Source organism: Prionailurus bengalensis, chromosome E1, assembly GCF_016509475.1.
Source record: "Prionailurus bengalensis isolate Pbe53 chromosome E1, Fcat_Pben_1.1_paternal_pri, whole genome shotgun sequence".
Lineage (NCBI taxonomy): Eukaryota > Metazoa > Chordata > Mammalia > Carnivora > Felidae > Prionailurus > Prionailurus bengalensis.
In genome coordinates, this window is record NC_057347.1 from 60,683,869 (window position 1) to 60,709,869 (window position 26,001).

The 26,001-nt window shown below is 53.1% G+C and overlaps 1 protein-coding gene across 2 annotated transcripts; it reads right to left on the minus strand.

Moving 5' to 3' along the window:
* On the minus strand, positions 1-23,839 carry RAB40B (RAB40B, member RAS oncogene family). Of its 2 annotated transcripts, none has more exons than XM_043585481.1 (6): positions 23,564-23,838; positions 6,048-6,108; positions 4,231-4,291; positions 3,471-3,548; positions 2,585-2,807; positions 1-1,070 (listed from the first exon to the last, which is right to left on the minus strand). In XM_043585481.1, the coding sequence occupies exons 1-6, from the start codon at positions 23,733-23,735 to the stop codon at positions 799-801; spliced, it is 867 nt and encodes a 288-aa protein (XP_043441416.1). In that variant the 5' UTR covers positions 23,736-23,838; the 3' UTR covers positions 1-798. The 2 variants fall into 2 exon arrangements, with proteins under 2 accessions (XP_043441416.1, XP_043441417.1); XM_043585482.1 differs by lacking the exon at positions 1-1,070 and adding an exon at positions 1,118-1,414 and having other exon boundaries at positions 23,564-23,839.
* Between the last annotated feature and the right edge of the window lie 2,162 nt (positions 23,840-26,001).

Consider the following 26,001-nt stretch of genomic DNA (forward strand, 5'->3'; position numbering starts at 1 on the left):
ACCAAGAAACAAGTGTACATTTTATTGTCAGGAAACATTTTCTTAAATAACGGTGGCCACTTCATTCCTTACCGACACGGCTCTGAACGATATCTTCCTTGCCGATCTGGATCTGTTGTAACTATGTTGTGGCCGTTTGGCACAACTGGAGATATCTTTGGCATTTTCTTCCCTTAGCTTTGTAACTTGTGGAACATCTTGTACAAAAAAATGTAGATTTACAGAAAAATATGCGTATAAATCACTTATTAATCCCAAAACATGGTAAATAACATAGCAAAAACTTTATCAAATCCATGTCAGACCCGAGCCGGACAGAGTGGCCGTGCCAACTCTGATTCTCCACAGCACTTCATAAACTCGCGCTCCGATGTGACGAGGAGACTTACAAAAAGGCCCTCTTGTGAGGTCAAAGACTAATTTCTCTCCCCTGTTGCTTTCCAGAGTCCCTGGAATTTGCACTCACGACACATGTCACTGTTCTTATAAAAGCAGTCCTATTAAGCAAAGGCCGTGCTGCAGCCACGACGTAAGTGACATCTGAAATCTCACGTTATCAGGAGCTGAGCAGAGTGCTGACCCCCTTTATAAACACACATCTAAAGCAAGAGCTTCATGCACATCCATGTAGAAACACCAACGTCGAGCTGCGCGGGGTGTTTTCAATGCGCGGGGCGGCACGATCACCACGAGAGACCGGCAGGTGCTTTCCCGGGCCTGGAACGGGCTCCCGCGTCCCACATGTGACGGCTCAGAGCCTCTCGCAGAGGGGCCAGTGTCTGTGTCCTGGCGCCTCCCTCAGGAGACTTTACAGCTGTTCCGGGGGCAGCGCTTGGGCGGGCTCTGGGGGGGGCGGGTGGCCTTCACTTTTCGGAGGCTGCTCCTCTTGTGGGTGGAGCTGGTGGTGAGAGAGTAGGAGCGGCCGTGCATCATCCTGGCATTGAGGCCACTGGCCATCGAGAAGGATTTGAGGTGACTCCTCAAGGCCATCGGCAGCGGGAGCTTGTCCACCAGGTGCACGGGTGTGCAGGACACCACAGCCCGGCAGCAGAGGTCCTGCAGGGTCAGCACTGGGAGAGGAGAGGAAAGGAAACGGGTTCAGTGTAGGACACAGACTGACCACCTTCCTTCCCTGGGGTGCTGGGGCTGAGGGCTCCACCCGCTGGACCCACACGCGCCACTGGGCAGGGCTGGAGACCAGTCCACCCGCTTTAGTGGCCTCGGACTGGAGACCCCTGCCGTCTTTCCCTCCAGGTCCAAGAGGTGGGCAGACCTGGAGGGGAGACGATGGCACTCACGCTCCCACGGTTGGGGTGAGAGACCAAGGGCCTCAGGGATGACCTCCTTCCCGACTGCACAGCTGACCTTGGCAACACCTGTGACCAGCTGTATAATGACATGTCCAAGGGAGCACCTGAGGAGACAATGCTGTCTTCAATCTCCTCTACACTGCCCCTTATGCGAGTTGGGCTCCCTGCCCGGTGGGACGGGCTCTTGGGGACGTGCCGAGGAGGGGCATTCCCAGTGTGCCCCCTCCCCCACCGCAGCCCCCAAAGGGGTCAGGCCCAGGGTTGCTCAGCAAACAGCTCTTTCGGCTCAGTGGTTCCTAACGGGGGGTGATTTTGGCTTCCCGGCACGCTTGTGGTTTCCACAGCTGGGGGGCAGGGGGTGTGGCGCACTGGAGGCCTCCCCAGAGCAAACAGCCCAGCCCGAGTGGCAGCAGTGCTGAGGGGTAGGATCCCTGATTCAGAAGAACCCTATTTTGCTCTGTCAACCCTAGGCCGCCCAGTTCAATGACTACAGATTTTGTCGTTTTGTCTTTAACAGGAATATGTGGACAGATTACTCAGTGGAAAATGGTGACAGCGACTATGTCACCACAAAGCAGATGAAATAAGAACACAGGTCTGGGGCGCCTGGGTGGCACAGTCGGTTAAGCATCCGGCTCTTGATCTCGGCTCAGGTCATGATCTTACAATTTGTGGGATCGAGCCCCGCGTCGGGCTCTGTGCTGATGGCTCAGAGCCTGCTTGGGATCCTGTCTCTCCTTCTCTCTGCCCCTCCCCCGCTTGTGCACAGTCTCTGTCTCGCTCTCTCTCAAAGTAAATAAATAAATAAACTAAAATTAAAAAAAAGAGCACGGGTCTTTGGATGTATTAACACAGAGGGATCTGGTGTCGACAACACTCTGTGCACTCCTCTGCCTCAAGCTCTCCTCTTTGAAAGCGGATCACTCCTAACATGATACGCTCTTCCCACAACCACCAGCGGTGGGGGCCAGGGGGAAGGGTGTGGGCAAAGCCCGGCGTCTGAGCGCCTGGCAAACGTGGCCCTCGGGTGCTGCATCCCTGCAGGCTCAGGGGCCCTGCTCCGCGTGGGGAGGTGCTGGCTCCTTCTCGTCACACACGCCTCTGCCTACGCACACACTTCAGAAGTGCCTCTCGTGAACTTTCCGACAAAACTGTTCACGGTGACTTCTAATTAACTGCATTCACTCCCTGGGAATGGACGCGGCTGCCTCGGGTGGGTCCTGGGAGGCGGGCCGGGGGGCCGGGGGCTGGAGGACGGCCTGGCGGGTGCTTACCCTTGCTGGGCCTCCAGAGTCGGTCCATCCCGTGCCGCAGCAGCACGGTCCTGGCCAACTCCGTGAAGGACTCGGTGATGTTGAAGTTGCACAGAGGGCTGACCTCGAAGAAGGTGACACCCAGGCGCGCTGCGTAGGCCTGGGCCTGCTCCGTGGGGACTTGCCGCTTGAAGGCCAGATGCAGGCGGTTTCCCACCAGGATTTTAGGGACGCCAGGGGCATGCTGAAGGGTGAGAGAAAGGCAAGGAACAGGGGTTACTTGTGCTTCTGTTCCTGGCACCGCTGGTGTGCGGGGTACATGGCGTCCTCCCCAAATTCACGCCCACCCAGAACCTCAGAACGTGTCCTTATTGGAGAAGGACGTTTGCAGATGTATTTGGTTAAGATGAGACCACTGCGAAGGGCCGTCAATCCAGGCACTGGTGTCCTTGTGAGAAGAGGAGAGGACCCAGGACACACAGGGGAAAAGCCACGTGGGGGCAGAGTTACGGGACCACAGGCCAGGAGCTGTCGGCAGCCACCGGGAACTGGAAGAGGCAGGAAGGACCCTCCTCTGGAGGCTTCAGAGGGAGCCCAGCCCTGATGACACTGGAGTTCGGGCTCCTGGCCTCCAAAGTGTGAGAGAACACATTTCTGTTGTTTATGGCGATGTGTTCCGGCAGCTGCAGGAAACAATATGACGAGTGCGGGGCTGCTCTGTACCCACATCGGCAGTTGGCCAGGTCAGCGTGCCAGCAGGCAGCTCGCGGCTCTGGCTCCTGGGCTTGGTGGGGCTCCAGGTCAGGGCCCGGTCCTGTCCAGGGAGGGGATTGTTGTCCTTGCTGGTGAAGCCTCGTGCCCTGGCCCTCAAGCCCACTTGGATGGCGCTCTGGCACAGTGCTCATACCTCATCTATCTCCTTAATCCACCGGTCGATGCCATCAAAGGACCAGCGGTTTGCAATGTCATAGACCAGGATCACACCCTGCGGAGAGAGGCACCAGGCTTACCTTACAGGACAGAGGTGGGCGCAGCTCTGGGCCATCCTGGCCAGCGTGCAGGCTACTCAGTCACAGACTCACAGCCAGCTAAATGACCATGTTACTAATTTTAATGGAAAACACAGTATTTTTATTTGTCTACCAAAAGCAGTAGTTAAATATTTACTTCTAATGGTGCTTTATGAACTCGTTAATCCACTCTCAAATGTCAAGGTAAGTTGGGGACTAGCATTCGAGTCCCCCGATCCACATGCTGCTCTAGGGACATGGAATGTGGAGGGACTGCAGGGGTGACCACCTTCCTAGGGGCAGAGCCCACCCACCTGGACAGAGTGCTCCCCTACATGCGCACATACACAGTCACGTGAGCACAGGTGCACACATACAGATGTGCACACACACGCATACGTACACACACACACATCTGCGGCCACACAGAGCTCGTGTGCACACGTGCGTGCAAACATAACACATGCACACATACATCCCTGATGCTGATGGTTTGCAAGCCACCAAACATTCCTTGCCACACTTTCAGACTCTTTTTTTTTAAACGCTTTGAGATTCTTGCATCAAATCATATTAAACACTTTGAGGTTTTTGCATCAACAAACATTCCAATGCCATTATTCAGTCAGTCTGACTTCCTGGCTCAGGGGGTGTTACCTGTGCGCCCCGCGAGTAGGAGCGGAATATGGTACAAAATCTTCCCTGCCCGGATGTATCCCTGGAAAAGATGTTGGAGGCCAGTGAGAAGAAATCACTGCTTCTTCCTGACAATAGGGTTTTGAACTTGGGAGCCATAGCAAACATATTTTACAATGGTCAGTCAGTGGCCATCCCACTGCAGATACGTCCCTAAGTTTGTCAATACGAGGAATGGACGTAGGGGCCCCTGACACCTGGAATGGAGCTCCAGGAGCCATAAATCAGGACAAAGAGAAGTAACGTTCCCTGGGATAGATTCCAGCAGCCTGCTCTCATGGTTGTGGCTCTCAGGCCCAGCGGGTGGTGATTCCCCGCAGGTTATAGAAGGGCAACACTCATCTGCATGTGCCATCAACAGTCCCACATCAACACGCGATCCCCTAGAGATGAGGGTGGGAGGGCAGGCCTCCCCTGCACGCCAGGCGCGTCCTCATATACAAACAGCGAGACCCAGCTCGGCTTTTCTTTGGTGACCCACCTCCGCCTTCTGAGTCCTAGATGAGGCTCTGCTGAGGAGAGCAGGGCCTGGGGTTCAGAAGGGTCAGAGGTGCTGACCGTGGCCAAAGATGTGGGAGGAGCACCTCACGTGCTGGGAGCAAATGCACGGAGAACTCCCAGATCAGTCCCTACAGAGTTTAGGCTTTGCCCGCAGACGGGGTGGCTACAAGTCTAGGGGCGAGGAGACGCAGGAGGAGGGCAACCTTGGGAGGTAGCCACTGGCTCCGCATGGGAGATGGGTGGCTCTCGTGAAATGGTAATGCTCCCTGGAAAACCGCGGGGTCTGGCCAGAGCAACTGGGGGCGCAGGGACATGAAGGCATTTACTAAGACAGGCCACTCAGATGAAAAACAGAATCGGGCAATGTCGAGAGGGTGCCTAGGAGACGTGGAGCAGCCTTCGGCATCCAGGGCAAGTGTGGGCTGAGAGTGGGGCCCTGGATGGTCCCTGGGGAGGAGAAAGATGAGGCAGGGTAAGCCCAGGGCCCTGCAGCTGCTCAGGCCTGTGCCAAGGGTGCGTGCAAGGTAGGGATGAGCACTGCAGGTGAGAGCAGGGTGCCTGAGCCTCACTGACCCACAGGCTGCTGGTGGGGCAGGCCTTACCCACAACCCAAACGTCGTGGGGTGGGTGGCGGGAAGGCACAGGTGCTGAGGGGACATTGCAGAGAGGCTCCCGGCTGGACTTTGGGGCTGACTGCTCCTGGGAAAGAGGGAGTGAGGAAGCAGGAGAGGCTTCCAGGGCTTGGAGGCTCAAGGGCATGAGTGGGGTTGGGGGGTGGCGAAGAGGGCCAGCAGGTGGCCCAGGAGAAGGGGTGACACAGGCGGGGACAGTACTTGGGCAAGTCACACAGGGAGGCGGGCAACCCAGGGATTGGTGAAAGCAGGAACGCTCAGGTCTCCCACCCCCATCCCACCTGAAGCTGAGGGGCAGAGGCAGGGGTTTGTGACCCGAACCTCAGAGCCTGGTGGGGGGGGGGGGGCACTGAAGAGATACCCAGTCCAGACCTGGGCAGGGGGGTCTCTTGCCTCTCAACCTCCCCACACCTGCCAGGGGTCTGTCTCCATCGCACTCACGGGCCCCTCCTGGCACTGGGGAGGCAGAGGCAGAGGCAGGTGTCAGCAAGGCCACATCCTGGACAGACTCCCAGGGACCCACAAAGGCCCTGGGGTTCCCTCCCATGGATGAGGCCTCAAGGGACGCGGATCCCCACCTCTACGGGGTCTGCTCACGGGCGCACCGGTCCCCCCTCCCAGAGCTGGGGGCTGGGACCTACTCACCAGAGTTGCAGCTTCACCCGCCGCCCGTCCAGCAGGATGGTGGTGGTCTTGTAGTCGATGCCTGTGGAAGGAGGTGGGGGCAGCTTGAATGCTGCTGGCCTCAAAGTCCTTCCTCACAGCTCCTCCCCAACAAAAGGGCACCGGCGAAGAGAGCTCTCCGGGGGAGGGAAAGGACGTCTCACCAGGACAGATTCACAGGGCAGGTGGACCGGACCCCGCTTTGGGTCTTGCCGGCTTCATTCGGCCTGTGCCCACCAGCCCCGTTGCTCACCCCACGGGGCCTCCAGCTCTCCCCTCCTCAGCGGGCACCGCTGCCTCATCCCCCCCCCCCCCCGGCCCCCCCAAGGCCGTCCCACTACACGAGGGGAAGGCGGCTGCGGCCAGCAGGCTCGGACTTGGATTCCAGCCCCCGAACCGTTTGGCAGCAGGGTCACCTGTGGGGCTCGGGGCTCGCTGGCCAGACTCTGCCCCTCATCTCTGGGCCCTCCCTCCCGCCCTGTCTCCTGTCCTGGGACGGTTCCTGCCAGGCTCCACTCCCAGGCAAAACACTGAGATCCCTTCCCCAAATTTTTTAATTAAATTTAATTAATTTACTAAGAATGTAAAGTAAAAAAGCATCGCATGTGAAATGAAATACGAAGCATTATCTCAGCTGTGTAAAGAGAAAACGTGTGTGTGCGCGCGCGCGCACAGTGGGGCGACTGTGAGGGCCTGCCCCATGTTGTCCCTGGAAGTTTCTGGGTGGTGGAATCTGGGTCGTTTTTACCTTTTTTTTACCCCAGCCTTTCCCTACTTTCAAGTTCCTTCAATGGGCATGTATTTTTACCCCCTAAAATCAGGAAAAGCAATAACCATTTTTTAAAAAGAAAAATATTCCTTCCCATTCTACCAGAAACCAATTTTCTCCTTCATTGAGAAACCACTCTTGTGTTCACAGAGCAAGTCACAGGAACGCTTCTGCCAGGCCTGTGGAGGAGAAGACACACTGGGCTGGACTGGAGGAGGGACAGCCCGGGAGAGACGGGGCCCAAAGAAAGCCAGAGAGCAGTTCTCCCTCCCAAAAAACAGACGCAACACAGTGTATGATCCCAAGAATACAAACTGCTTAGTAACCCACCCACCAGGCTTTGCGTTGCTCCATTTGCTTCATTTTCCACTTCCTCAGGAATCTCTCTCACAACACACAAACCTAGAGAAGACCAGCCTTGAAAACATTCCGGGATGCGGCCAGACTTCGGATGTCTTGACAAGGAAAGCTGGATTAAGAGTTATAAACCTAAAGGGGAATGTGCTCTTGAGGGATAGATAGGAGAGAGAGAAGCCCTATAAGACGGCCTTGATGAGGCAGCAGGAGGGGGGGCTGAGGGCAAAGTACAAGCTGCACCCCCCCCCCCTTTAAGACACTCTCTTGGGACACTTCAAAACAAAAACTGGAAGGGACAAAAAAAAAAAAAAAAACAACAAATGGTTAAAATGATGAGTCTCCACCCTTTTATAAGAAAAAGGCAATCTCATCAATAGCCTGAAGTCCAGGAACTCCCTACTGTCTTAATGTTAATGCTTTGCTAGAGGGAAAAACCACCTTAGCTAGGTCTCCAGAAATAGCTAGGCCTCCAGCAATGTGAGTCTTTAGCACATGAAAATCCCTTTAAAAAACTTCCTCTTGACTTTACTTCCCCCAGCCCCATAGTATATAAGGAGTCATTCTTCACAGCCCCAGTGCAGCTCTTTCTGACCCTGGGTCCTTTCCCCAGCTTTAATAAAATCGATCACCTTTTTGCACTAAGGGCGTCTTCAAAAATTCTTTCTTGGCCAGCAACTCTGAACCCCACCACCACCCCAAAACTTCATTAGGCCTCACCCTGAGAACGTCCTGGAATGGGTGTGAAATCTTAGCAGCTCTCCACCAGAAAACCCCAGCGCCCAAAGCTCAGAGAGCAAGGTCCTCAGACGCAGTGCTAGAGAAGGTGTCAGGGGCAAGCAGCTTAGCTGTGCTCCCTGACAGACCTACTACAGACCTACCTTACACTTGGCTACCCCTCCCCCGCCAAAAAGCCCCAAGAGAAAGAACATCATATTCATAAACCCTCCTGTCTTTACAGCAGGATGAGGCCAATACGGTATGCATGGCATGGCAGAAGCCGACGACAGACTGCTTCGCATTCTGTGGACACATGGCCCAGGGTTTTAAGGCAGAGTGTAGATATTCCCGAAACTGCATAGGTCACTAGCTTCAGGCTCTGTGAAATTACTCTTTGGAGTGACCCACCAAGGGCCTTTTCACAGCCCTTTAATTTTTTTTTTTTTTAACGTTTATTTATTATTGAGAGACAGAGAGAGACCATGAGCAGGGGAGGGGCAGGGAGAGAGGGAGACACAGAATCCAAAGCAGGCTCCAGGCTCCAAGCTGTCAGCACAGAGCCCGAGAAGGGGCTCGAACCCACAAACCGAGAGATCATGACCTGAGCTGACGAAGGACGCTTAACTGACTGAGCCACCCAGGCGTCCCTCTTCACAACCCTTTAAAATCCCACTATCTCCCGAAGGCAACTTTAAATGCCTATACCCTTCCTTTTGCAGTACTCAGCATTGGGCGTGTGTGGCGTGAGACACACACACGCACAGCAAATACATCATATATATACATTACACACACACAAATAGATATATACAAATATATACATACACAAATACACACACATATATATACAAATAATAGAATATATACACACATGTTAAATATAATATATACATATATAACAAATAGAATGGACAATCACATAATAAATAAGAATATATACATATATAATTAAATGTGTATAAACACAAACATATATACAGAGAGCAACTTCAAAGTTAATTTTGGAAATATTAAATTTTTCCCCCGGAATGTACCATTTACCATTTACATGAAGCAACAAATAAGTACTTTTCAGTTTAGAGAGAACCTTGGCTTTGGATGTCTGTTTCCAGACACTAAGAGAGAGCTCTCACCATTCACAGCCTGGAAAGGTAATTTCATTGTTAACCTTTAGGAGGTTAACCCACCGCTTGAGTTGGGTTGGCTCCTTTGATATACAAAGTGTCCTTATGTACTTATTTTTTTTGATACACAATTAAAAGAAAAAAGATTTAATAAATTTAAAAGAATTCATTCCTGATGGTCTTTTTAAGCACCCCAAATAAAACTATATTTGGTTTTTGTTTTCATCACAGATGTACGTAGTTTCAAGTGTCAGAGACTTAGTATGGAAAATGACAGGCCCTGATTCACACCCCACCACAGTGTTCTATTACCCATCTTTTTAATTTCTTTTGCTATGTATTTCCAAGTTTGTAAACACACGTGTATTCCCACTTCCTGTCTTTTCACATTTAGGCATTAATAAACTTCCCACTGTGGAAGGTGAAAATGTAGTCCTCTCACTGACACACTCCACATGCCTCTCTCTTTCTCTCTCTTTCACACACACAGTATAGTTATCTGCCACTTAACTAGATCAATATCTAATTTTACATCAATGTGACCAAGTAAACACTATCCACAGCTGGATCATGTGGTATACTGTGTTTGTTCTTCATGTATAACTTTTTGTTTTTACTGGAGTTAAAAATTGCTTTTTTGTTTAGTTTTCTCTGCATTTATCTCTAACACATCCCTAAAATCTCCTCCAGTTATCTAGATCTCCTCTCAGTACTTCCAAACTTTCAGGTGTTTCACCTTCTTGGGGCTATCTTTCCAGAGCTTCTGTCCAGCTCCCATGCGAACTGGGAGCATGGCTGTCTTCCTGGGCCCTCCTTTCTCCTACTGCAAAATCACATCTCCCAGTCTGTTGGTTTACTTCTCCCTTTTTCTTCCTGAGAAGGGTTGTGGAAGATAGTTTTCGAGACTTTGCATGTCTGTAGTCTGCATTCACTCTTCCTTGAGATTGGATGGGCACACAATTGAGGTAGGAAATAACTTTTATTCAGAAGTGTGCAGGTCTACTTTCTAGAGTTCCTGTTGAGAAGTCTGATGTCAAACTGATTGTTGACCCTTTGAAATGTATTTTGGTCTTTCTGCTTGTAAGGCCTTGCCCCAGCACTCTGCAATTTCATGCATTGTTATGGGGCATCTTCATTGTTATGCTGACCACTTGACATGCTCTTTCAATCTGGAGATGCAATCTTTAGATTCTGGAAAATGTTCTTGAATTATTCACTTGTTTCCTCCTGCTGGCATATTGTACTAAGACATTGGGCCTCCTGAACCTACTCCCTGATTTTCTTATTGTGTCTTATTTTGCATCTCTCTCTTTTTCTCAACATTCTGGAAAATGGTCTCAATGTTATCTTTTATTCTTTCTTTGAAATTTTTATTTCTGTCATCACATTAAAAAATTATCTTTTAACATTTAAGATTTATTTATTTTTGAGAGACAGAGAGAGACAGAGCATGAGCAGGGGTGGAGCAGAGAGAGAGAGAGAGAGACAGAGTCTGAAGCAGGCTCCAGGCTCTAAGCTGTCAGCACAGAGCGTGATGCGGAGTTCAAACTCACAGAACCACAAGATCATGACATGAGCTGAAGTCAGACGCTTAACTGACTGAGCTACCCAGGCACCCCTGCCATCATATTTTAAATTTCCAGGATCTTTATTGTTTTTGGATTGCTCCCTTTTGAGTTTCTGCTTTTGGCCATGGCTGCACGGCTCCTCCTGGGACAGTACTCCTGCAGACAACTCTCAGGGATGGACAAAATATAAAAACCAGTGACCCCAAAACATTGGAGAGTGACTCCAAGGGAGTCTTCACAAGGGAGGGACTCTTCACCACTTTCTCCACTTTGGCGTCAGACCTGGCAGTGATCACATTCCCACGGTTCGGGGCTGCCCGTGGCCACCTTCCTCACCAGGTAGGAGAGGAGCTGGGAAGTAAGCTGGAAGTAAGCTACAGACAGAAGCGTGGATGGGGAGAAAGCAGTAGAGAATCCTGACAGGCTCAGGCATCAGGACCAGCCAGTCCTCAAAGGAGGCCTGTCCTTCAACTTGTCAGTCACGTGAGCCTGTAAACTCTCTGCTTGAGCTGCTTGGAGCTGACTTTTTCATTTCCATCAAAAATGTCCAGTCGGGGCGGGGGGGGCACCTGAGTGGCTCAGGTGGTTAAGCATAGGACTCTTGGTTTCGGCTCAGGTCATGATCTCACAGTTTGTGGGTTCAAGTCCCACATCAGGCTCTGTGCTGACAGCACAGAGCCTGTTTGGGGTTCTCTCTCTCCCCCTCTCTTCCCTTCCCCTGCTTCCTCTCTCTCTCAAAGTAAATAAATAAACTTTTTTTTTTTTTAATGTCCAGTCTGATAGAAAACATACAAAGCTCAGTGACTGGAGAGAGGAACAGAGAATGTCTGACCTACAAATCCTAGAAAAACCAGCAAAAGATACATTTTAACATCTTCCCAAAAGAGAAGTACAATGACCTGTGTCTCAGAATTTCACTAACAGTAAATAGCACTTAGGAGGGACTCTGGCTCAACAATGATTTCATCGTTAGCTGCCAGGCCCAAAATCGCACTCAATGACTGTAGGTGGTGGTTCCCATTAGAACAGCCCTGCTGAGGGGCGCCTGGGTGGCGCAGTCGGTTAAGCGTCCGACTTCAGCCAGGTCACGATCTCACGGTCCGTGAGTTCGAGCCCCGCGTCAGGCTCTGGGCTGATGGCTCAGAGCCTGGAGCCTGCTTCCGATTCTGTGTCTCCCTCTCTCTCTGCCCCTCCCCCGTTCATGCTCTGTCTCTCTCTGTCCCAAAAATAAATAAAAAACGTTGAAAAAAAAATTAAAAAAAAAGAACAGCCCTGCTGAATAAGCTGACCCCTGACCCTTGGGACCACGCGGCCCAGTGGTCTCCACCAGCACCTGCCCCTTCAGGGCTTGGGCTCCCAAACGTCTCTGGGTCCAAGTGCTCAGCTGTGTGCCCACTCACTCTGCCCCTGTAGTGGGGACTTGGGGACAGTGTGGAGCCAGCTGGGGTGGGGCCAGAGATAAAGCTTGAAAAAGTGCTGCTTCCCCATGTGATATGTGCCTTGGTTTCTCCAGGTGGGGAAGGTGAGAGTGGAGATGGGCCAAACCCACTGGGGCCCCACAGGGAGGAGGTCTGTGTGGCCTGGGATCAAATCCCAGCCCTGACAACCAGTGATTTCCTCATGCTCCCCTGCCTCAGTTTCCCCTACCACTTGGCAGAACACACTTGCCCCAGCTACTTACAGCCTAACCCTAACCTTAACCCTAACCCTAACCCAGCCTGTGTACCTACCGCCTGTAGGTACCTTGCCTCGGCAAAAGCTTTTTCCCCCGGACCCCTGGGCCCCCGAAGATACACCCCTAACACCGCTGTGCTGCCACAGACGCGTCCCCAAATCACCTCTCTTCACGGCCTAACTCTCCTCTCCTCAACTTACTCACTGAACCGTTCTCTCACTCCTGCAATGTTTTTTTTTTTTTATCTCCTATTTACGTGTTTGCTCTTTTTATTATGTTTCCTCTTCCCTTACTCTGTGGCATGCTACCTTCAACGTCGGTCCATGAGAACCCAGTATTCTGACATGAGTGGGGTCAAGCTGAGGACCAACAGGTATAATTCGTGTTTGCTGCACTTAACTAATTCTTCGAAAACTCTGTCCATCAAAATGAGATAAAAACACACAAAAACTTCTAGAACAAAGCCTGTTGGAATGCTCATTGAGTGAGTCAGAATAACAGAGAGAAGAGATATAATTTTAGCCTTCTTAAAAAAAAAAAAAAAAGGAAGCGTCAAATGCCAAGCCATTCACTCCACTTTTAGCTCCACAGGATGAATAAATAATTTAGCGATCTATTTCAGTTCGCGCACCACCTGCTTCTCTCTCTTCTAGTGAGCACGCAGGCATAGATGTGAGCCGCCACGCAGGAGAATTCTCTGCTGGCGTAAATATCGGTTAAATATCACTTACAAACATATTCATCTCTGAGAGGATGACTTTTGAGAAATGCATCTAGCGTTAAGGGAAAAGATCAGAAAGCAGCCCTGTGACCACCAGAGGCTGGGAGGAGGGGCTTCCTTTTGAGGGGCGAGGAAGATGTTCTGAAACTGGAAAGTGCTGGCAGTTGTATAAAATGCCACTTCATTGTTCACTTTAAAACGGTTTTAGGGGCGCCTGGGTGGCTTAGTTGGTTAAGTGTCCGACTCTTGGTTTCGTATGGGATCATGATCTCGTGGTCTGTGAGTTTGAGCCTCACATCAGGTTTGCTGCTGTCAGTGTGGAGCCCGCTTGGGATCTTCTGTCCCCCTCTCTCTGCCCCGCCCCTGTTTGTGTGTGCGCTCTCTCTCTCTCTCTCTCTCTCTCTCAAAAATAAACATTTAAAAATAAAATAATAAAATAAAATAACATAAAATGGTTTGTTTTACATTATGTGAACTTCACTTCAAAGAAAACGTATGCACATACGTCCTTCTCAGAGTTGGCTTGCATGGCTCTTTGGATCAGAAGGGCCCTCCGCTGGAAGATGCTGGGGTGCCTCACAGAACCAAGTGGTGGGAAGGGCTCAGGGCGGCGACAAGTTTGACCCACAGCCAAGGCCAGTGCCAGCCCCTCAGTGGGCCCCCTTGCATTTCTAAACAGTTCTAAAAGCAAGTCACATTCGAGACAGGGACTTGATGTGTGCTCATCACGTTTACACAGAGGTCAGTGACTAAAATTAACATCAGTGATCTCTCTGCAGAACTCCTTTTTGAAAAGTATGTTCCTAGGGCGCCCGGGTGGCTCAGCTGGTTAAGCATCCGACTCTTGGTTTCAGCTCAGGTCATGATCTCACGGTTCATGGGATCGAGCCCTGTGTATTTTTTTAAATATATGTAAATACATATATATATATATATATATAGAGAGAGAGAGAGAGAGAGAGAGAGGGAGAGAGAGAGATAGTGAGTGGGGGAGGGACAGAGAGAAAGAGAGAGAGAGAGGCAGGGCATGAGCAGGGGAGGGTCAGAGAGAGGGAGACACAGAATCCAAAGCAGGCTCCAGGTTCTGAGCTGTCAGCACACAGAGCACGACATGGGGCTCGAACCCCCGAGCCGTGAGATCATGACCTGAGCTAAAGTCGACTGAGCCCCCCAGGCGACCCTAAAGTGCTCAGTTCTTGATGATATTGGCACCCTTCCTGCAAAGCCCACTTTAGCCAGGGGCTGCCCACCTGGCCCCTGGGGCACTGTGGGCTCCAGGCCCCCTGATAACTCCTGGCTGGGACACTCTGCTCACTTAGATGGTCAGTTCATCCAACCAGCGGTGCTGTATTCTAGCAAGTTCCTATGTCAACTGAACCCACCCACTGAGGCTGCGTGTGTCTTCAGAAGGAGCTCCGAGCCTTCTGGTTCAGCCTCCTACTTCTGGAGTTGCAGGAGTTGAGACGGTGTGATGTCTTGGGGGAAGGATATGCCCTCATCACTGGTCATGGCCATAACCAGCTAAGTGACCATCCCAAAGCCAGAAAGTAAACCCAGGCACCTGTCTGCGCCCCAGAAGACAGTTTGGGATGAACCACCCTGAACAAGGAGTCATCTCCACTCACCTGAAAGATGCCAGGGGCCTCATAAATAACCGTGGTCCCAGGCACTAAGTGTCAGAGAGGTGAGAGGCTGGACCCTGCTGGCAGCACATGGATCACCTGTATGTCACTATGGACAGAGGGAGAGTAAGTGGGGGGCCAGCCGGGGATGTGCTGGGCACATGCGGGCCCCTGTGCTGAGCCACTGTCACCACAGCACAGCTGGGAAGCACCCACACTGGCTCCCTGAGAAGCCCACAGAAGTGGCAGGTACCCAGGAAGACGGTGGCAGCGGGGGCCTCATCTCTGGGAAGGGGGCTGGGGGCGGGAGGGCTGCCGGAGACAGAGTGCCCAGAGCTGCCTCCTAGGGTCATGCATGGCCAGGTCCTCACAGCCCGTGGGCGTGGTGGGGCCCTGAGGTGGGTCACCAAGCTGGACACCTTTGTGATCACAGTTTCCTGTCTGAGAGAAGAGGGCAGGCCCTCTTCAGCTGGACCAGCCCTGATACTGCTCCTGTTCAGACAGGAGGCACGGTGTGGGCTCAGCTCAGCCTCGGCCAATGTCACCACCAGCTGGGCCCTGAGCTCCAGGCCCAGGTGGTTTTTCTGAGTCTGTGGCTGCCTCCAGACACCACAGCAGGGCCTGGTCTCTCCCAGGCTTCCCCACCCAGCGGCACACCCTTTGGGCCAAGTGTGATAACCCCAAGACAGAGTGGGAGGGAAGGATAGAGTCCCTGTGTCACCTGCAGCAGGACAAGGGGCCAGCTCCTGGAAGGCCCCCACCCTCCCCTGACTGTCACCTGTCAGGAGAGAGCAGAGCCAGAGGGTGCTTGGCCACACAGGAGACAGAGGTCAATTGCAAAGTCCATTCCCTCCCTCATTTAAACTGCACACAGAGATTCCAGGAAGGACTTTCTCCTGCAACCTTCCTGCGGAGTGGGGCCCTGCCCACAACTCAACTTCAGAGTCATGAGCAGATACATGTCCATTGTTGTAAGCCCCCCATCTGTGGCGGTTTGATACAGCAGCCCCAGGACATGGACACACTGTCCAACTGAGCTCCCACACTGTGCCCCCACTGCCCACCCTGCCCAGCGCTCATGGAGAGGGCGCTCAGGGCCAAGGACAGGCTCCTGGCCTCGCAGGATGGACCCCAGGTCTCATGCCTCTGGCCTTCCCTCTCTGGACATCAAGCCGCCGTGACACTATTTAAACCCACAAGGCAGTGGTCTGCCTTCTGGAATGCGCACATCACTCTAAACTGAAATAGGTTTTACTTCCAAATGGGTTTTCTCAGTCTAAGAGAGAAGCTAATGTTCTACACATCTATCAATTTATTTTTCCCATTAAGATACTTTCCAGCCTTCTGATTAGGGTCCGCTAGAATTTAATGCATGTATTTACTATTCTGCCTCCATAAATTTCTTTTTCAACCAAACAAAATGCCACCTGTGTCACAAGTGACAATATGGTTCAAATACATGAGCAAACTCAGCTGAGTCCCACTTGGGGTGGGCAATTCATTAATTATTGGCTACAGGGTGCCCGATGGCTCAGTCGGTTGAGCATTCAACTCTTGATTTCAGCTCAGGTCATGATCTCATGGTTGTTGTTTTTTGTTTTTAATTTTTTTTTTAATGTTTATTTTTGAGAGAGAGAGAGAGAGACAGACAGAGCGTGAACAGGAGTGGAGCAGAGAGACAGGCAGACACAGAATCAGAAGCAGGCTCCAGGCTCCAAGCACAGAGCCCAACGCGGGGCTCGAACTCACAAACCGCAAGATCGTGACCTGGGCTGAAGTCAGATGCTCATCGACTGAGCCACCCAGGCGCCCCTATCATGGTTTGTGAGATTGAGCCCCGCGTCGGGCCCTCACGGAGCTTGCTTGGGCTTCTCTCTCTCCTTCTCTCTCTGACCCACCCTGTGTGCACGCACACACTCCCTCTCAGAATAAATACACATTTAAAATAAAGTGAAATAAACCTGTAACTCTGTGTGCGCCTAATCTCAGTCGGTTGGCCAGAGAGAGACAAGCTGGGAGAAGCTGTTGCGAACCAGAAGAAATGCACTAAACCGCAGGCACTGTGCTCACTGGCGGGAGGGGGCTGCAGGCAGAGGAAGAAGGTGACTCTAGAACAGCATCTGCAGAGGGTAAAATCCTCAGTTCAGAGGAGGGGGCGGGCGGCATCACTGGAACTGAGGTGCCTTGTTTACAAAGAGGCAGTGACCCGCTCACAGAACCCCAAAGTCCAGCATCTCTGGCAGCAGCCCACGCGAGGTGGGGGAAGCTGACCCACACACTGGCGGCCTCTGGGGCCGAAATGGTGCAGGCGTGGGGCCAGCTTCAGGAGGTGCAGGAGCTGCCCCACAACCTGGAGCCCAGGCAGAGGGCGGTCCAGGTCTAGTGGGGAGACTGGTCGAGGCCTCCAAGGAGGAAAGCTGAAGAGAGGTACTTCTTTTTTTTTTTTTAAGTTTATTTATTTATTTTGAGAGCGGGAGCGAGAGAGAGAGAGAGAGAGAGAGAGAGAGAGAGAGCTTGTGTGTGTGTGAGTCGGGGAGGGGCAGAGAGAGAGGGAGAGAGAATCCCAAGCAGACTCTGCACTGTCAGCCAAGAGCCCGATGTGGGGCTCAATCTCATGAACTGTGAGATCATGACCTGAGCCTAAATTGAGAGTCTGACACTTGACCGACTGAACCGCCCTGAGAGGCACTTGCGAAGAAGGCAAACCCCGATGACATCATCGGGAGCTGCTATCTTCTGTGGTGACTGCCTTTTGCGTGGTTTTGTTTGTGGGTCTGATAAAGTCTACATCTGTGATGTTTTAAGCCCAACCCCTTGGACATTGCAGCTCTTTTCAGTTTTTGCTTATACATAATCCCTTCCTTGTAGCCAATTAAGCTGAAGCAGCCTGGGAAGAAAGCCCCAAACGTTTGAAAAAAAATCTCTTAATGGGAAGTGAGCCGATAGCCTGCAAATTCAAGCGATAGGTTCCATTGCTTCCGATACACCTTACCCCTTCTCTTCACCCCAGAAGGCCCAAGCGAGGAGTGAGCAGGTGCAGCCAGCAGGACCAAGGCAGAGCCACGTGGCCGTCAGCTGGGAGCGCCCAGTGCTAGTGGCAGAGGACACAGCAGGGGGTGGGTGGCTGGGGATCTCCGTCCAGAAGCTGACCGTCTGCACAGGAGGAACCTGGGCCAGCCGGTGGGATCCGAGCCCCTCCTTGTCCATCACCCAAAGTCAGGGTTACCTGGGTTGGGGTTCAAGGCTAGACTAAAGGGGCAGTCCCCACTGTAGGAAGGAGGCGCCACGGGACATGGGGACGTGGGGCTGAATGATTGGCTTTGAAGAGAAAGTCTGATACAAATGCAGTTTTATTCTTCTCAAATACACGGAAGCACGGACGACATAATTTTTAAAACAACAGTGTTGAAGAAACTTACCGTGTGCTCGTGGCGGCACCACAGGAGGTAAGGAGGTGGGAGAGCATCTCCTTCTCAAGGAAATAACTTGGGATACAATACAATTCGAGGCTCAGTTCAAACGTGCAAGAGACGGCTTTATAAATCGGGTTTCAAATCCTGCAGTGGTTGCCACGGGAAACCGGCAGAGTAGCTCTGACCTCGGCAGATCCACCGGGGTCTGCAGCACTGCAGAAGGCAGCAGGGGTGTGCGACCACTTCCTGGCGCAACACTTGTCCAAGGCGAATAGAAAGGAGAAGAACCCCACAACAGGATCACTCAGCAAAAACGTTCTGATGGTCTTCCCAGGGAAGAAAAGCCACTTCTCTGAGCCTTTTCTGAACCAGAGGGGCCACAGAGGGGCCCAGAGCCAGCCACCCCATCTACATTCCTGCTCTCACCCATGCTGTGTGACCTTGAGGGAGTACTCACCCTCTCTGGGCCTAATTTATCTCATGAGATGATTCTTCTACACTCTCAATAAGGGGGGTTGTTATTACAGCTGCTAGCAAAAATGAAGCAGAAAAAGAAAGATGGGATTTTCCTGTGGGCAAAAGGAAGCTGGTGAAATAGCCAGGAGAAAGCAGTGAGAGAAAATAAGTCTCTTTGGGGAAAAAGCTGGGAGGCAAGAGATTGTAGGATTTCATGTCAGTTTAATCTACCTCCCTCTCCCAACTAGAAACGCAGCAATCAGAGAAGGAAAGGTAACAGGCTGGTGCTGGAAACATCACCAGCTGGGGCCAAGGGGAGAGACTGTCAGCAGGGAACAGGGGAAGAAGGGCCCAGCTGTGGCCTTGACTTCACTCCCCCAGCCAGGGCCAGGCTGTCCGGGTCTCTTCTCCCCACTTCTGCCTGGAAGAGGAGGCTGAACGAAGATCCCCCAGAGGCTCCAGGGTCAGCAGGCCCCAAAGTGAGAGGTGGGCCCCTTAGCTCTTCTACGTGTGTATCACACTTCAACAAAACGTTATAAAAGGAGAGAGAGAGAGAGAGACAAAGAACCCAACCTAAAATGAAACCTGACCCAAGGAACAGAAGGACATTCATCCTAGTTACTTCATGCAGAAGAGCAATTAAACGAAAGCATTAAGTTGGAAAAAAAGAGATTTTTTAAATGAAATAAATTATTTAAGGAAAAAATTTAAATGTTTGTTTATTTATTTGAAGTTTATTTGTCTTGGGAGAGAGAGAGCGCAAGCAGGGGAGGGGCAGAGAGAAACAGAGAATCCCAAGCAGGGTCCACGCTGCCAGCGCAAAGCCCAACGCAGGGCTCCATCTCATGAACTGTGAGATCATGACCTGGGCCGAAATCAATAGTCAGACACTCAACCCACAGAGCCACCGAGGCGCCCCTATTTAAAGAAAAAATTTTTTTAATTTTAAATTAAAGGGGTGCCTGGGTGGCTCAGTGGGTTGAGCGTCCAACTTCAGCTCAGGTCATGATCTCACGGCTCGTGAGTTCAAGCCCCGCATCGGGCTCTGTGCTGACAGCTGAGCCTGGAGCCTGCTTTGGATTCTGTGTCTCCCTCTTTCTGTGCCCCTAACTCACTCGCATTCTGTCTCTGTCTCTCCCAAAAATAAATAAACATTAAAAAAAATTTTTTTAATTTTAAATTAAAATTGTAAAAGAAAGAAAATGCAGATCAAAGCATTATCACTGAAATAATAAAAAAGAAATAGCCAGAAACAATTTTCTAAAGTAAAAATTACCAACAAATAGGAAAGGCTTGAGATGCTCACAGAAATTCAGAAGAGACAGAAAGATGAAAGCAATTAGAAGTGAATGGATGGGGAAGGCAAGAAAACACGCCCTAACATCAGGATAATGGGTGCAGAAGGCAGAATAATCTCACCCACCCCCACAAGGTACCCACACTCTGATGTTCACAGTGTGGCTCCATTAGGTTACATGGCAAAGGGGCATTAAGGCTGCCGAAGGAATTAGGTTTGCTGATCAGGTGACTTTAAAATACAGAGATTATCCTGGATTATCAAATGGGCCCCAGCGCCATCATAAGGGCTCTTACAAGCAGAAGAGGGAGACTGAGTCAGGCTGCAGCGGTGCAGCTAGAGAAAGGAGGCAGTGTGGAAGGCCAGAATGGGGCTTGGAGCCAGGGAGTGCAGAAGGTTCTAGAAGCTGGAAAAGGCAAGCCAACAGACTCACCGCCAGCACCTCCACAAAGGACGCAGCCCCTGTCGACACACCTTGACTTTAGCACAGGGACACTGGGCCCACCCAGGATTGTCAGGTAAGAAATCTGTGTTTTACCTAAATTTGCGGCAATTTGCTCAGCAGCCATAGAAAACCAATACAATTGGTGTCTCTGAAGCAGAAACACCAATCAATGTAACAGAAGATGTTTTAGGAACATAAAGTAAATTTCCCCGAAATTAAAAAAAAAAAAAAAAAAAAGCCTGCAAATTCAAAGAGTACACAGTGTATCAGAAGTTCAACACCAAGCATTCAACTTTGAGACACTCCAACTGAGAAGAAAAGGCTAATCTACCCCCACCCCACCCCGGGGTGGGGGGGGAAGGGAGGCAGGGGAGCCAGCTGACCTCAGGCTCCAGCACCCACATCCAACCCCAGGGCCATCCAAACCCAGGGCCATCCAACCCCAGGGCCCTGGAACAATGGCTACAAAGTGTGGCAGGAAAGAGAATACCACCTGAGAATCTATTGTAACCTGTCAGGGATACTGTTCACAGATAAAGACAACAGACATCCTCAACCATGAAAGCTCTCAGGAAATACCAGCCCTTCCTAAAAAATGAAATGTGGCTAATTAGAGGGACAGCAAAATAAAGAACTCACACACATAGTGGTGGTGAAGACTCATGGTCAGCACCCAAGACACCTGAACATCTAACTAGTACCAAGCAGCTATGGACACGGCAGCCCAGGTTCAGAAACCCGGGCAAAGTAAGAGCCACACAGGCTGCACGCACAGGTTGGGGGTGGGGTGGGGATGGAGAGACTTGCTGAAAAGCGCTCTCCTTCCAACGCCCAGAAGGGATGCAGAATGACCCACGGACACACAGCGTTAACAATAATAACGTAATTGATGCCAACTTCTTGCAATTTTGTGGAAAGTGTCTTTTTCACCTAAATCCTCCCCTCTGTGTTGAGGAAAAACCTTTATTTTTTTATTAAAAGAATTTTTTCAATGTTTATTTTTTTATTTTTGAGAGAGAGAAAGAGAGAGAGAGAGAATGCGAGCAGGGCAGGGGCAGAGAGAGAGGGAGACACAGAATCCGAAGCAGGCTCCAGGCTCTGAGCTGTCAGCACAGAGCCCCATGCGGGGCTGGAACCCACAAACTGTGAGATCATGACCTGAGCCAAAGTCGGACCCTTAACCAACTGAGCCACCCAGGTGCCCCTGAGGAAAAACCTTTAGAATAAAGTGTTAACCAGTTGCTTCTACAAGTCCTTGGCTGGGCTTGTGACACAAAGTCGTGGGGCAGAGCAGCCCCAAGGCGCTGTTCAAACCGACCAGAAGGGAGCTCTGCCCACATTCCTGCTAAGTGCCCCACATCACTCACCCACTATAGAACTCAAAACCACAGCTGCCCCCCCTCCCCCAGGCACACAGATTTGTAAGAACCGTGCATCTCTTCTGTGCTCATCCATCCATGGAGCCCCAGGCCCTGCGGACCCCCGCCCTTTGCCAGCTTAAGCCCCAGAGCTGGGCTGTCCAGCAGGGCTCTACCACATCTGTCACTAGCCAAGCGTTGTGCTGAGCGTGTGAAATGCGGCTAATAGGAACCTTTAATTGTATTTCATTTTAACTACCCTAAATTTAAAAAGTCACACGTGGCTGATGGCATCGCCTTGGAGAACACAGTTCTGGAATCAGTGGCCAAATGTGCATTTTCACAAGGTCCTGGGGTGAAGAGTCCGTGGTTCTCCAAAACCACCCCAAGCTCTCTCCCACCCCTCCAACCTCCTAGGCCTGCCCCAGGCCACCCAGCAGCTGCTCTATTCCTTGCTCTGGAACCACAGACTCCCTCCCTCAGCCAACCCTGCAGGCCACTTTTTCTCTTTACATCCCTCACCCCCACCTTGTGCCCTACCACAACCTTTGCCCTGTACTCCCTGCCCCTCTTGCCTCAAGTCAAGTTTATCTCTGGATCCAGGACTTCCTCCTGTGCACTGTCTTCTCAATTCTGCCCTGCCTGGTCAGGGCAGGAAGCAAACCTAGGCTGGCTTGAACATCAAGACTCCACTCCCTGGGCTGCCCTCCTCTGTTCCTGGAGAACAGACTGCAAGGCCAGGAGATGGGGGGGTAGGACCCTGAGCAACCAGGTATGGCTGCAAGTGTGCCTTCTGTCCCTGGAATGTCCCCCGAAAGTGATGGCAGGAGGTGCCCTTCACAGCCACCCAACCTGCGACATCAGAGCAGCCTGCTGGGTGAAGACCTTGGCTCTCCTGCCTCCCTGCCCAGGTTTCTGCCCACTTCACCTTCCTCTCCTCTCCCCTGCCCTGCTTTCCCGCCTAATGTCTAGCCGGCCTTGGGGGCTGCGGCCCTCAAACCTCAAACTTTGGGAACCCTCCGCCCACTACGCTCAGCTCTGAGTCCTGCGCTCCCCTGGACCTGGAACCCACTCTCCTTCATTTCACACCAGTGTTTGCCTTCCTCGGCCCCGAGGGTCATTTGGGTTTCCTGCCCTCCTGGGATTGTTCACCAGGGCGAGGAGCCCCTCAGACTCGCCAAGAGCCCTGGAGAAGCCTCCAGACTAGTTCTCCCGCTTCCTCCCCGCTTCCACCCCACCCACGCGCAGAGCCACCACCTGGGAGCCTCCGCCCGCTGCGCTCTGATCCCGCTCCCAACCCCGCCCGCCTGTTCCATAACCCCCACGCATCCTTTCCAAACGCGTCTCACGCACTGGCGGTTTCCCGGATGGGCCCACTCACAGCAGCCCAGCCGACCTCCTCCCCAAACCCCACCTGCGAGGTCCGCTCCCTTCCGCCTCGTAGACATCCCGGGCCGAAAGGACCCCAGCGTCCAGTGCAGCCGCTAGCTCCCGCCGGGAAGCCGACTTTGATGAGGCTACGGAGGACGCGCTGTGTTCCCCACGTGCGGAAACGGGGGTGTAGCCAGGGCAGCCCGAGTAGCGCGCGCCCGACCCAGGCAGAGAGGCGGGTGGGGAGCCCCGCGCTCCCCAATCGCCGGCCCCTCGCGCACTCCACACCCTCGGCCCCGCTCGCGGTCCCTGGCTCTGCGCCCCCAGTTCCTCGGTGCGCTACTCCGGTGCCTGGGCCCGGCTTCCCCCGCCCGCAGCGCGCTTTCCAGACCCGCTCCGCTCGGTCCCCTTGCGCTTCTTGGCCCGCCGCTCGCTCCCAGGCCCCCTGCGCACTCCCCGGGCCCCGCTCCTCCCGGACGGCCCCCCGTTCGCTCCTCGGCCCCCCGTTGGCTCCCCTGGCCCCCGCGCGTTCTCCGGGTCTCGCTCCTCCCGGACCGCCGCGCGCTCCCCCGCTCTGCTCCCCTCCAACCTGGCCCCGCGCTCACCCGCCGGGTGGCCGTACGGGGACTCGGCCGCGCCATCCTGCAGGCTCGCCAGGATCTCGCCTTTGCCCACGTCGCTGTCGCCCACCAGCAAGAACTTGAGCAGGAAGTCGTAGGCGCGGACCGGGCTGCCCAGGGTGCTGCTCATCGTGCCGCCGCCGGCGCCGGCGCCCATGCCCGGCCCACGGGACGGCGCAGAGGCGGCGACCGGGCACCGAGGCGCTGTGCGGGCCCAGCCGTCCGCAGATAGCCGCGCGCCCCCGGCCCCCGCAGCTGACAGCGCGCTGCCCCGCCCCGCCACGCCATTGGCGAGACTCAGTTGCTAGGGGTGCTGCGCGCGCTCATTGGCTGGGATGCCCGTCCATCTCTCTTTCGTCTCCGCCTCCAGGCCGACGTCCACCCGCTCCTCCTGGGAGGATGAGGTCGTCGCTGCCAATGCAGGCTGATGGGCGGGGCGGGGGCGGGGCTGAGGACAAGGTTGTTACGGCCACAGCCAATGAGGTCCCGAGGCGGGGTGGGGCGGAGCCAGGGGCGGGGAGGCAGCGGGTGGAGCCGGGCCTCGCACTCCCAAGGAGCCGGGAGGGCGGTGCTGGGCCCGGGTCGGGGCGGGGCAGCAGGGGAGGGCTACCCTGCTGCCGCGGCCTCCACGCCCTGTCACCCACCTGGAGACGTCGCTAGGCCGGGTGGGGGAGCCACAAGGGCGAGTTCCGTTTTCGCACGTGCGGTCGGGAGGCCAGGGCCAGGTCGCCTTGTGTCAAAGGTCCCTGTCCTGGTGAGCCCGGGCTCGCCGTGGCCCCACCGCTCCTCCAGAGCCTCGTCTTTGTCCCGGAGTGCGTGGGTGCACGTGCCTATGTGCTTATCGATGTGCATCTATGTGCCTCCGCTTGTGTGCGTGTGTGTGCGCGCGCAAGTGTCTATGCACGTGCGTCTGTGTGCGTTTACAGGTGCTGTGTGAGTGTGTCTGTGCAGGTGCTGGGGGAGAGGACAAGGTAGGGACTCTGCAGTCCCCAGACTTCTCTCACCATCCAGGGCCCTGGGGAGAGATTGGCCCGAATTGCTCTCAGGCCCAATCCCAGAACTCCCATGTAGGGATTGGCGCTGGTGGGAATCAATCCATGCCTATCTTGGGATCAATCAACTGTAGTAGGGGGCTCTGGTCCGCAACCCACAGGAAAGGTCCTGTATGCTTGGCAACCCTGTATCCATTCATTAGAATGTATCTTAATATGCGTAACCAAGGTCCCCACCTGACGACCCCCAGGGTCCTACCTCAAGGTGTGGTTGGGTCTGGCGGTGCACCCTGTGCTGGGCAGAGGGGGGTCTGCATGCCATCTAATTAAAATGGCCCGCTCGCACGCCCTACATCTCCACATGCTGGGCTAACTATCCCCAGCGCCAGGAAAGGTGCAGTGACTCCCTTGGCGCAATGGACTCCCTTGGTGCATTCACAAGCACCAGGTGCAGATTCACAAGCACCAGGTGAAGCAGCAGGTGCAGATTCACAAACACACACAAATACTGAGAAACCTCTATCTGGGCCAGTTGCAAACAGAAGGGGCCTGTCTTCACCAGCTCAGGCTGCTGTGACAAAATGCCCTAGGTTGGGGGCTTAAACAAGCAGACATTTACTTCTCACCATTCTGCAGGTTAGAAGTCCTGACCAAGGTGCCAGCTGTTTTGGTTCCTGGTGAGACCCTCCTCCTGGCTTGCAGACAGCTGCTTTCCTACTATGTCCTCACACAGTGGGGAGGGAGAGAGAGGCGGGGGGAGAAAGAGAGGGAGGGAGGGAGGGAGAGAGAGTGCAAGCTTTCTGGTTTCTCTCTTCTAAGGGCACTAATGCCATCACAAGGGCCCCACTCTGATGGTCTTATCTAGCTCTAATTACCTCCCAAAGGTCCCCATGTCCATGTATTATTACATTGGGATTTAGGGCTTCAATATATGGATTTTTGGCAGGGACATGTTCAGTCCACAACTGGGCCCATGGTGGTTAGGGGCCCTGGAACCACCCAGAGCAAGAATGAGCTCTGGAGTGTGGAGTTCTGCCCACTGGAGAGTTGTGCCCACCCATCCCTCAGCTAGCCTTTCCCTGGGTTGTTAGATGGTCTTGGGGTCTAGAGCAGGGTATCTGAACCAGCCTCCAGGGGCTGCTCTGTGGTGGGTTGTTCTGTGCATTGCTGGATGCTGATGACCCCTATCCACTAGATGCCAGTGAACTCCTCTCCCAGTTGTAACCACTAAAAATGTCTCCAGAATCGCACATGGCAATCCCTCACCCTGAGATGAGAACAGGTGGGGCTCCTACGGTAGCTCCCATGAGCACCTCCTGGCTGATCATGACTGATCTCAGTTTCCTCCAACTATGACATTAAATGGTAAGTTAAGGTCAGGTGTGACTCCAGGGGAAAGGAGAGGAGAATCTTCCCAAGCTGCACCTGGGG

Excerpts from the sequence above, each read along its gene's own strand:
- RAB40B (XM_043585481.1), bottom strand. The coding sequence starts at position 23,735 with ATGGGCGCCGGCGCCGGCGGCGGCACGATGAGCAGCACCCTGGGCAGC. Across the intron at positions 6,109-23,563 it reads CCCGTACGGCCACCCGGCGG|GCATCGACTACAAGACCACC; the intron begins GTGAGCGCGGGG and ends CTCCTTCCACAG. Across the intron at positions 3,549-4,230 it reads CCTACTCGCGGGGCGCACAG|GGTGTGATCCTGGTCTATGA; the intron begins GTAACACCCCCT and ends CTCTCTCCGCAG.